Genomic DNA, 11,658 nt, shown 5'->3' with positions numbered 1-11,658 from the left:
CCTTATACAGTTATTTTACTGACCTGAACAACCTCCATGAATGGAATGAAGAACTACACAAAATAGTAAAAAAAAAAAAAAAAAAAGGTAGATAGAAAGAGAGGCTAAATGGTTGTGGAAAAGCAAGCATGGGGGTGAAAGCTTTTGTAACCACACTCATATTCTGAGTCAGGACTGGACAGATGGGAATGGCCGAACTGTTTGGGTCTAAGGATGTCTATGACAGGTCTTATAGGTGGCTACTAAAATATTCGGCTGCAAAGTCTCCAGTTACGTCATTTGTCCTCTTCTGTCTTAAAGTGGACCTCTCCTGACATGTCTAGGTTAGTAACTACCTTATTAATAACAATTCTGGAGCATCTAGTCTTATTATGCTATATTGTGCCATTTCTTTATTATTCCTGCTAGAATTTATAAATGAACTGCCAACAGTCTACAATAATGGTCCAGATGGGTTTCACCAGTTTGGGGTGTCAATAGAAACACTGATTGGATAGTGTAAGAGTTCACAAGAACACCCCCAACTGGTAACACCCATCTGGACCTTCTTCTTTTTTGCAGGGTGCTAGCCATTCATTCATAACTTCTAGCAGGAATAATAAAGGAATGGTACAACATGGAGTCATAAGAATAGATGCTTCAGAATTGTTATTAAAAGGGAAATGCGCATAGTTCCTAACAGACATGTCAGGAGAGGAGACGGGTCCTCTTTAAAGCAGCTCTGTCATGTCTCTTTGAGGGCAGTGTAGGATATAGAAGGACATGCTGAGCTCCAGGATATATAGTTTTCTATGATACAAATCTACGATTTTCTTGTAGAAAACTGTGTGATCAAAGCCTTTGAGTCCTTCTTCCCCCGACCACATACAGTGACTTATAGCTTTTCCTGTATATGTATACAGTGGGACCTGTCAATCACTGGGTGTGGGCGGAGGAAGCAGGACTCCCAGGCTTTATCTAGGAGTCCTGGCAGCATTGACACAGCTTTATACAAAAAATTATGAGTTAATTACTAGAACTCCATATATCCCTGCTCTTTGCCTATCCCCCCTCTGTTATATACAATCAGATAGGAGATCTGACAGAGCCACTATAAATAATGTATCATTAATATGTCACTGTTGTCATATTCTGCCTTTATTATTATATTTAAGGGAGCCCACGAGCCCCCTTAAATTCTATGCAGGTGACGGGATCAAGCCCTGGGAACACAACTTTTAAAGGGGTATTACACAGGGCAGTGATGGCTAACCTCCGAGACTCCAGCTGTGGTGAAACTACGACTCCCAGCATGCTCCATTCATTTCTATGGAGTTCTGAAAACAGCCAAGCAACTGTACATCTTGGGATTTGTAGTTTTACCACAGCTGGAGTGCCGGAGGTTAGCCATCACAGATGTAGGGTGCAATACCATATATAATATAATTTCTGTATCAAGATCTCTGCTTGCAGTCATTCAATGGGAAACTTTGTTGTTTACTTCCAAAGGTTAATAACCAGTCATGGTCATGTGAAGGACACACAGATGCATGCAGGGGTGCACCTAGCCTTTCTGCTGCCTGAAGTGAAAACGGCGCCCCAACCCCCCAATGCCAACTTCTTAACCTAACCCCTTCCCTCCAGCCCTACTGTAAAATACATACTTGGAAAACATTACATACAGAGCTACAAAACATACAGGGTAATACAGCGCCACATACTGTGCCCACTGTGCTTCCCAATACTATACTACAGAAGCAGATAATCCCCCTTCCGCTGCCTGAGGCAATCGCCTCACCTCGCCTCATTGGTGGTGCACCCCTGGATGCATGGCTAGAAGAGATATCAGATTACTAGACTGTAACAAGCTGAGCGCCTGGGTTTCAATCACCATCAGGAGTCAATTTTGAATGACTGCAAGCAGAGGTATTGAAAGCTGGCAAGAACTGATGCAGAAATTATATTTAAAAAATTTAATACAATTCCTTTTATTTCCTAAATCTGTAATAGCCCGTTATGATGTCGGTCAAGTAGTACATGGCACTTAATTTGGCAGTCACAGGTCTCGATCCTGGAGAACTATGGTACTGCAGATAATACTGATGTACTAGCTGCTCCCACTGAACCCGGTGGTTGTACAAATGATGCATTACTACAATGGAGTGTGAACATTTAAACACGCTTTTATATGCAGTTTGCATTTCAGACCCCATTTGCATTTTATATGGAAAACGTACACCTCACTTGTATCTGCTGTTATCCGGCTTATTCTCCATCCTGTATTTAATAATATTACTCACAAATTACCTGACTGTGCACAGAGGAAGTTCTGACCCAGAAATTGTTGGTTGCAATGTAATTCCAAAAATATCCAGTAGGAGGAGTATGTGCAAAGCAGTAGAACTGAGTAGGGTATTGTGACTATAGTGTGCTCAGGCAGTGTACTGGTGGTACCCAAGCAGATGACACCTACTGTATATCTGTAGATATTTCACCTTTAGTACCTAGTGTTTTCTGCTTTGTACATAGATTTTTGTGTACTTTTTGTGCATTTTTGAGCTTTGTTTTGCTACAGCGCATGAAGATAGGACTTCTTGTAGGGACAGGGTTGCGTCATATAGTAGGGTTATCTAATAAGGTCATCCACCCCCTGCAGTGCATAATTGATAACAGGAAGTAAATGAAATATATAAATTATTCAAATCTAGTCCTTGGTATATTAATAATGCCCTAGCACCATACACATCCCTACATTGCCTTATCATCTCAGACAACCACAAGGCAATGTAAATTTACCCTCCCAAAGTGGCTTAGCTGCCCCAAAATCAAGGAACATACATTTTTATGATTTTTCTTCTTTTTTTTTTTTAGGTCCCCTCCTGTCCTGCCACTTGGGCATTTTGCTTTCCAGTTTATACCTACTTTTTGCCACTGTTTAAATAAGTTTTGCTGCACCACTTTACTCTTGCTATTTCTTTCCTGTAGTTTCTTGTGTGGTGGGTGGCAGTTCCAGGCTTGGCACCTGATGGTTGAATTTGCTCATCTCATGTCTGAGGATTTCCAGGCCCTGCTCATGAGATACGAGTGTGCTGTTAACCTGGTCCAGATAACTAAGCAAACTTGTTTCTTGAGTCCCACAAGACCCTTCCACCTGAGCCACCCTATGTTCAAACTTGGACATCTCCCCTTGAAATTCACGAGCCAAGGAATGACAGGTTCCCATTTGTCCTGCAAGTCGTGCTTTCATCCTCTCCATGTCCCCACGCAAACCTAAAAGCTGTGATTTGCTGGTGCGGATTTCAGAACCTTGTCCATCTACTTGGCCTTGAACAGTGAGCAGTTCTTCAGTTATTCGGGTTCCACGTTCCTCTGCAGTTGAGTTGACTTGGACTACAGTATCAGCAAATCTACTTACAGACTCCTCCAAACCATGCAAAGAGCGCCCAATGGTCCTCAAGTTAACTTGCAGTAGAGTGATCTCACCTTGTAATGCTTCTTCCTTTTGTCTTTCAAATTGCCTCTTGATGCCCAGAATGGTATTGTTGAGATGACCTAGCTGTTTTTGAACATCCTGGTTCTGCTTTTGGCATTGTGAAAGTTCAGTGTGAACCTCTATGAGAGATTCTCCTACTGACGTGGAGCAACCAGCAGCACACAATTCTTCAACAGCAGCAAGTCGACTCTGTACCCCATCTAAAACTTCAAGACCTTCTTTCCTTACCCCTGACAAATGTGCATCCAGCAGTGGCATCACTGCTCCATCCAGTGCCATAGGAGCTGAGGCATTGGTGAGCTCTCCAACAGCTGTCAGCAGCCTCTCTTCCAAGACTCTTACTTTGTCATCCACAGAGGCCCTCACCCCATCCAACTCTACCAAGAAGTGCCCTCTTTCTTCTCCTTCTTGGCAACATCTCCTGACACCCTCTTCAGTATAGTTGAGTCTGCTCTCCACTTCATCCAGTCTCACTCCAATTTGTGGTTCCAGCATAAGCCTTGTGAGTTCTACATCCACTTTCTGGCTTAGGGCATGGTGGTCTTCAGTTAGCTGGCGCATGCTACGTTCCAGTTCCTCTACACGTCTGCTGAGTTCCTCCAGGCGCCCACAGCAGCCATCAGGTGCACTTATTCCTTGTACTTTGGTAGTTAATCCTAATATCTCTCTTCTCACTGCCACTTCTCGCCCATCCATTTCTTGCTGCATTCTGTGACCTACTGCCTGCTCAGCCTCTTGGCATTGTTTTTGCACTGCTTGTACTTTGACATCACAGCTACCTTGAATCTTATGCAGCCGAGCCTCTATTCCATCCAAAAGCTTTGCCTGAGCCTCAGCCAGCTTTCCCTCCAAAAACTGTTCTAACATTTCAGTGGATGTAAGTGGAGACGGTCTTGCAGCTTCTAGTAGATGCTGGAGCTGTGCTTCATGGCCCATGACCATCCCATTTACCTCTTCTAGAAGATCTGATTTTGAACGGAGCATCTCACTCACCTCAGCTACTTTCCCAGTCAAGTCACCAGGGATATGTGGGGCCTCAGCCAATGCATCAGGAATCATCCCAAAGCCAACAGAGGACTGTGAGGAAGAACTGGGCCCACTCACTAGTGAACCAATCATCTTGTTAGTGTCCTCCTGGATGGTAAGGCGTAAAGAGTCTCCCAGACCGCTTATCATTCCCTGCATGCTGTCATAAGCCTGTGATAGGCGTCTGACTTCTTCTTCCACACGGTCCATACGTTCTCCAAACACTGGGGCCAATTTTCTTCCTGAAAAATGCAGACAATTATGGTTTACCATTTTTGTAATTATAGAAAAGACCATTCTAAGTGCAGGCATTATGGCTGCGTTACAAGCAACAATGTGACTCTGAGGCCACATTCAAATGACCGTGAAAAACTGAGAAAGAATAGCCACTTATTTGATGGTACATGGATAGCAGAGATGCTGCGAGCACAGAATTATAAGCATCAGCCCAGGAGGAGTGTGTAGAGGATAACAGTGGTGGTTGTGGCTCTGAGGGTTGTGGTAGTACTTACAGACCAGGGTGTCAATCTCCACTCCAGCGCTCCCAAGTGCGGCGTAACTAAAGGGCTCATCCTTGTATTGGGGCTCCTGCCTGATGGGTGCCGTTCTACTGTACATCGCAGTGCAATATTATCCCAATAGCAGCATATGGACAGCAACAATGATGGTGGTTATAGTACTTCCTCTCTCTAAAGACACTTTGCTGTCTCTGAGCAGAAGCACAGGCATGCAATGAGGTTCTTGTTAATTCCTTCGTAATTTCCTGGACTGAGCCAATCCAGTGCATGGTCTTGTAAATTCTAGACCTTCTAATCTTCTTCTCTCTGGAGTGCTATGGTAATCTGGCTGCTTTCTGGGCAGTTGTAGGCTCAGAGACTATGGTTCTCACACACGTATTTCCTTCAAGCTGCTTAAGACTAGACTCTATCTAACCAGGGGGCAGACCTGGTCCATCATACTGACAACCTAACACCGTCTGCCATATGCTGTCCATACTTTGCTATTAAGTGCATGTACATCACAACATTTAACTCGAGAAACATTATATTAACTCTGTCAATAGTAATTATTTTTTGCAGTAGTCCTTCTGGGGTACTGCATATGTATAAGGTCAGAAATCGTTGGAGCCATGTACAGGCACACTGGTGGCTTTGGACATTATTATGACATTATAACAACATTACTGTGGGTGATTTTATGGGCACTATTATAGCTACAGTAGTCAACTATATGGCTTGCAGTGTTGTAAGGCCCCAGTTGTGTGTGCACTGTATATCACAGATATGGTTAGAGCTATTATAATACCATTGTATGTCTCTTATACATGGTCATTATATGACGGTATATTACACTTTTGTTAATATTGTAAATACCACTATATTATCATTACATGGCACAATTATATTGGAAATGTATTGAAATTGTATATTGGTAATACCGTTCACTATATTGGTATTGTAACGCAGCTTTACATTGGCACTTTGTGGCACTGCTTTATTAACGGTGTGGGGCATAATCATATTGACAGTGTCAGACTCTTGTTATATTGGTCATTATAGATATAGTTTATTAGCACTGTATAGCAGTATTCTGTTTGCACTCTATGGCACCTTTTTATTACCACTGCTTGACACCCCTGGTAGAAATATGACCATGGAGTTTGGCTACAACATGTCCTATTAATATGTTACTAGGTTTATGCTGCCCTAGCTGAGAGCAGCATAAGGCTACATCCACACGACCGTATGTGTTTTGCGGTCTGCAAATTGCGGATCCACAAAACACGGATACCGGCCGTGTGAATGTAGCCGGCCCTATGATAGAAATGCCTATTCTTGTCCGCGATTGCGGACAAGGATAGGACATGCTCTATATTTTTTGCGGGGCCGCGGAACGGATCTACGGATGCGGACAGCACACTGTGTGCTGTCCGCATCTTTTGCAGCCCCATTAAATTGAATGGGTCCACACCCGTCCCGCAAAAATTGGAGCCAAAAATACGGTTGTGTGAATGTAGCCTAAAGTAGTGGCAGGTACATTGATTATGTTGATGTATAATGGTGTCGTCTTCATGGCTTGGTGTAGTTTTGGGTAACTGAAGATACTCAATGCTGTGCAGAGAAGTCTGTCATATTCATGAGCTGCGATAAAACCACCCTTTATTAACTGCAGCAGGATCCGAGGATGCACGGGCGGCGCAGCTCATGAATCTCAAAGACTACTTTCTTGGTCTTTGAGGAGGCTGATAAGGGGCAACTACACCCACCCATAAATTAGACATTGATTGGATTGGGGTCACTGTCACTATTTCATGCCACCCTCACATACCTGATGACAGATTCTCTTTAAGCCTAGTACTTGACCCATCTGCAAGCTTTGTCTGATAGGTGAGGGACACTCATACGAGGTGGGGCATGCATATTACAGGAAAATAGGGGTCCAGTGTCCCTAATTTTTCAGTACAAGGTGCATGTAGAAGCTTAGAGGAGAAGGGGAGAATTAGCAATGCATCTGTGTGGATCTCTTCATTATACCCTATCAGAGTTACAGTACGGAGTAACAGTCCATTGCTATGTAGTCCTGTATCCGGAAGCCATAAGATCAGCCACTTAAAATACTAGACTACCAAAGTGGTTATTCTCAGGATTACATTTATGGAAACCTATAAACCTAATTATTGTAGTGTGGAGAAGCATTAAAGGGGTTGTCTGGTTTCCTATATTGATGACCTATCCTGAGGATTAGTGTTGAGCGAAGCACGCTTCAGATCATAGATCTGAAGTCGATTCGCTCGAGACTTCGTTTGGATGCTGTACGTAGACGCGGTGAGGGAAATTAGTTATCACCAAAGTCTGGAGAGACGGGTCTACGTAGAGCATTCAAATGAAGTTCTCAGCGAATCGACTTCGGATCTTGGACCCAAAGCTTGATTCGCTCAACGCTAATCCTCATGATAGGTCATCGGTATCAGAACGGCATGGGTCTGAGTCCAGGCATTCCCGCCGATCAGTTGTATGAAAAGAATGCAGGTACTGGGAGTCGGACCCCCTACTGATCTGATATTGATGACCTATCCTGAGGACAGGTCATTAATATTGGAAACTGGACAACTCCTTTAAGATGACCACACACATTACACACCCCTCTCCCCATGAGCAACCACTATGTAAAATATACAATGGGCCACATTTATCATGACTCTGACAGTTCACTCCACTTTCACATATGGCTAAAGTCAGTTTTAGCCAAGTCAGATTTATGATTGGCCCTTTAAGACTGTAATAAATGTGGTTTGACGGTAGCAGTTTGACCTTCAGTAAGCAGCTTTACAAAGGTCGCACATCTTCACGAAAAAGTCGCATGTCCTATTAAAAAGTCGCATAAGATAAGCATGGTCCTCACTGGAGTGAATTTGCGACTTTTTAAATAGTCGCAATAGTAAATCTGTCTAGAGATTCATTTACATAAGAAAACACGCCCACTTTCAGAAAACTGGAGAGCATAGTGCAGAGCAGAAAAAAGTCGCAAAATGTTGCGCAGTTTAAGCGATTGCGCAAAAAATTGCGACTTTTTCACTCAATTATTCTGACTTGAGCTAATGATAAATCTGGCCCAATATCTTTACTAAGTCACTTATTTTGTACTGATGCTGAATTCACAATCCAGAGCGGCGTGCACAATTCTACTGTTTGTTACTGGAAACAGTCAGCAAGCTTGCCATAAGACATACCCCTTACAACTTAGCGGAGTTTAAAAATGCTATTATTTTCAGTGATTTTCTTCCACATCAGATTACTGTACAGTCCCGCGTCTAAAGGTGCACATCAGCAAAGCAAGTGTTGTGCACACACAGAATCTGCAGGGAATTCTGGGAGATTTTTAGCTCTGGAGTCTGTAGTATGCAGTTCTGGAGTATAACACAGAATGCGTACAAGTGCAATATATTAATATTGTGCAATATATTTAAGTTGTGATACATACGACAGAGGATAATTATCTGATCGCTGGGGGTCTGACAACCGAGAACTCCGGTGATCATAATAATGGTGTTTCTGGAGTCATCTGTGAGAATGCAGTGGTAGTGCAGATGCAAGACCTCTGCTCCACTCACTTCTAGGGGACACTGGGCTATCTCCATCTGTCCTGTAGAAGTAACTGAAGCAGTGATGGCACGTGCACCCTACCACTGCATTCTCACAAGGGACAGATCTCTAATAATTATCCCCCAATCCAGTGGGGCTATGATTGGGAACATGTCTGTATGAATCATCTGCCTGTGTAGAAGGTCCTTTAGCTTTTTCATATGATGTTCCTTACCATAGCCACTCTTCTTGGGTGATGCATGTGGGTCAGGAAGAGTTTCTGGCTGCAGTTTGGAATAGGTAGGTGGAGTCTTGGGCGGAGGGAAGAGGTTCTGCCCAGGAGCAGCTTTGGATCCTATATAGGGTGGAAGAAGGCCTTGCTGGACAGGAGGTCCATCGTGGCAGGAGTCCCCTGAATGCCCAGGACAACAGCGCCACTGTAGCTCAGTCACTATCTTATATCCAATCTTGTACTTGGGTCTGAAGAGAGTCCTATACCTGTTTACAAAAAAGAAAATGAATGATAACCGAATCTGCCTCCACTCATCTGTACCAACAACTTTTGCCGGTTGCTGCTGAACTTCCTATTTCCAGCAATACCAAAGAAGGAACATGCAATAAATTATTATGTACTAGAGCCCTGAACCTCATATCTATAATACACAGTGAGATGACTAGTGCATTATGGTGGATCAGTCGGTATCTTTACTCCAGTATGAACAGGGCAACATCAGCATGGAGCCTGTAAGTTCTCCCCGCATCTCCTCTGGGTATTGCAATGTAGGGTACGTTCGCATCTGCGCTAGCAGATCTGGCAGGCTCATGCAACTCAAATGCTGGCTGTCGGCCAGACAAAAACCATAGCATGCAACAGTTTGAGGCTATGTTCACATCCCCGTTAAGGAGAACCGGCGGAAGTGCTGACTGTCGGTCAGACCCCAAAAAGTTGCATACGATGGTTTTTGTCCAGCTGAAACCGGACAATTTAGCCGAAAAGTGGCTGGATTATGGCCGGACCCCATTATAGTCAACAGAGATCCAGCAGTGAAATGTCGTATCCGGCAATGGCCGATCCGGCACAATCCAGCGAGCTGTTCCGGCAGAGAGCATATGCAATGCCAGATCCGGCAAAATCCAGCAAGCTGTTCCGACAAAGAGCATATACGAATGTACCCAAACTTACTGTTTAGTTGGTTCTCTATGAAATTTTCCCTAATGCATTGTATATGCATTAAATGAAAGGAAGTCCAAATGATGTTAGGGGCCTCGGCCATGCTGGCTTTCAGCACGGACACTTACATTACAGTCCCTGGACACTTGGGTCCCCAGCTGCACTTCCTGTACTCAGCTTTGATATATGGTTCTGTGCCATCCTGCAGCGTGCAGGTCACATTCTTCTCGACCACGTACACACAATAATTCCTACAACAGAAAGGAGACGGGCATAAGACAAACATATATAGAAAAGTCTGGAAACACCAATGCAGCAATTTCCTACGAAACTGTATGCATATTGATAAATCGGAATGCCATGAGGGGCGCTGGCAATAGCAGACTCAATTTTCCTACATTATTCCAGGCAGAATGCCAGAAACATGCAAGAACAAGGGAACTCAGTCAAAGAGCCGTTATATGAGCTTGTAAAATATTGTTCCTTTAATTTTTAACATACTTTTCTGAAATAATGGATTCATGCAACCACAACAAATATTCAGCAAGAGTCCAGTAATCTCTGCCCGGGCTCATTACTGAACTACAACTCCCAGCAGGCTTCTAGCTGTATTCATACAACAGCTGAAGCGTTACAGGCTATCTACATGTGTTCTTCAGGTTTTTTGGGGGCTTTGGTCTTAAATATAACCTATCGTTCTTGGACCCAATTTTCAGTGGCTTTTGTATTATTTAAAAAAGAGCTGAGCATATTTAGCACTAGGAAGAACTCCCGGAACTGCTCCATCCGATACACTGTAGGTATAGACAGTAGGACAATAGTCTTCACATCATAGCTGCTCACTTTTGATTGCGCCTAGTACTTGGCGTGCAGTGAATAGACCTATAATATGAATATATTTGCTCTGTGCACATTGATAGTTTTTGCAGCAATTGACTCATTGGTTACAGGTAAAGTCTTCTACAATGTATGAATACAGAAATCAGCACACCTGTAAACTCACATTATAATACCGTACACTGATAGACATATGCATACTTTTCCTGTATTACCTGTGCCTGGTAATGGGCTTGCCGTAAGTCTGAGGTTGAGAGCTTGAGGTATAAAGGCTGTGAACGAACCTTCCATGGGCTGGAGGTTGGTAATATGTTCCTTTGGCATCCGCTGGACATAGTAACCCAGTAAAACACATAGAGAAGGCAACTAAATACAAGATCCTGAGGAGCCAGCCCTCCATTCTTCTAATGGGTGATGGTACGCACGGCGAGGACTGATGATGAATACAGAGGGGTCAACAGTGAGGATCTAAAATGTCTATATCCTTTCTCTGTGGCACAAGCAGAGGGGTCTCTGGAGGTTAGGAGGACTTTACATTTATTCTGCAGTCCAAGTGGGCTCTCGTCTATCGGATGCACTCTTCCAGTAAAAAAGACTGTACCAGGCACACTCCAGAGGTCTGCAAACACAACGGTTTTGTCCTTGACCACAAAATCAAAGATTCCTTGGAAGTTATTAGTGAGATGTTTGTCCTTTGGTGTCACCGGGTGAGTATCAGTGCCACTCAGTGTGACAGTCTTTGGCTAGGGTTGCTGGCTCAGACCATCAGAGTTTCCATCCTTTTTTCTGTCCTCTTTTACCTTCTCACTTTTTCTCTTCTGAGTCTTTATTTTGCATCGTCCACACCTCCTCAGTGCACTTTCCTCTCCACTCCAGAGAGATGGATGCTTCTCTTTATTTGGGTTGCAACTTTGTGAGTCTTCTGTTTCTCTGCCTGATACTTTCTATCACTCCCGGACTTTCTCCAGTCTCCCTCTCTCCCCTGTCCCTGTCAGCTCCTCACAGCTCCCTCTATACCCCAGACCTGTTAAAGGGGAGGGGGTGACTGGGGTGGAGGGAGAGGAGGAGTT

General features: G+C 43.8%; 1 protein-coding gene across 1 annotated transcript; it reads right to left on the bottom strand.

Moving 5' to 3' along the window:
- Window positions 1–2,903: 2,903 nt before the first annotated feature.
- Window positions 2,904–10,988, bottom strand: EMILIN3 (elastin microfibril interfacer 3). The gene is made up of 4 exons (XM_044299473.1): window positions 10,804–10,988; window positions 9,880–10,002; window positions 8,816–9,078; window positions 2,904–4,740 (listed from the first exon to the last, which is right to left on the bottom strand). Exons 1-4 carry the CDS (start codon window positions 10,986–10,988, stop codon window positions 2,948–2,950), a joined length of 2,364 nt encoding a protein of 787 aa, XP_044155408.1. The 3' UTR covers window positions 2,904–2,947.
- Between the last annotated feature and the right edge of the window lie 670 nt (window positions 10,989–11,658).

The sequence above is a fragment of the Bufo gargarizans genome, chromosome 6 (assembly GCF_014858855.1).
Source record: "Bufo gargarizans isolate SCDJY-AF-19 chromosome 6, ASM1485885v1, whole genome shotgun sequence".
NCBI lineage: Eukaryota > Metazoa > Chordata > Amphibia > Anura > Bufonidae > Bufo > Bufo gargarizans.
This window is presented reverse-complemented; position numbering and strand designations above follow the sequence as displayed.

What these genes read in the sequence shown, in the direction of transcription:
- EMILIN3 (XM_044299473.1), bottom strand. Translation starts at nt 10,988, where the DNA reads ATGGAGGGCTGGCTCCTCAGGATCTTGTATTTAGTTGCCTTCTCTATG. An exon ending in AAGCCCATTACCAGGCACAG is followed by an intron (nt 10,003 to 10,803) that starts GTAATACAGGAA and finishes TTTCTGTTGTAG; the next exon opens with GAATTATTGTGTGTACGTGG. An exon ending in ACCCAAGAAGAGTGGCTATG is followed by an intron (nt 4,741 to 8,815) that starts GTAAGGAACATC and finishes TGCATTTTTCAG; the next exon opens with GAAGAAAATTGGCCCCAGTG.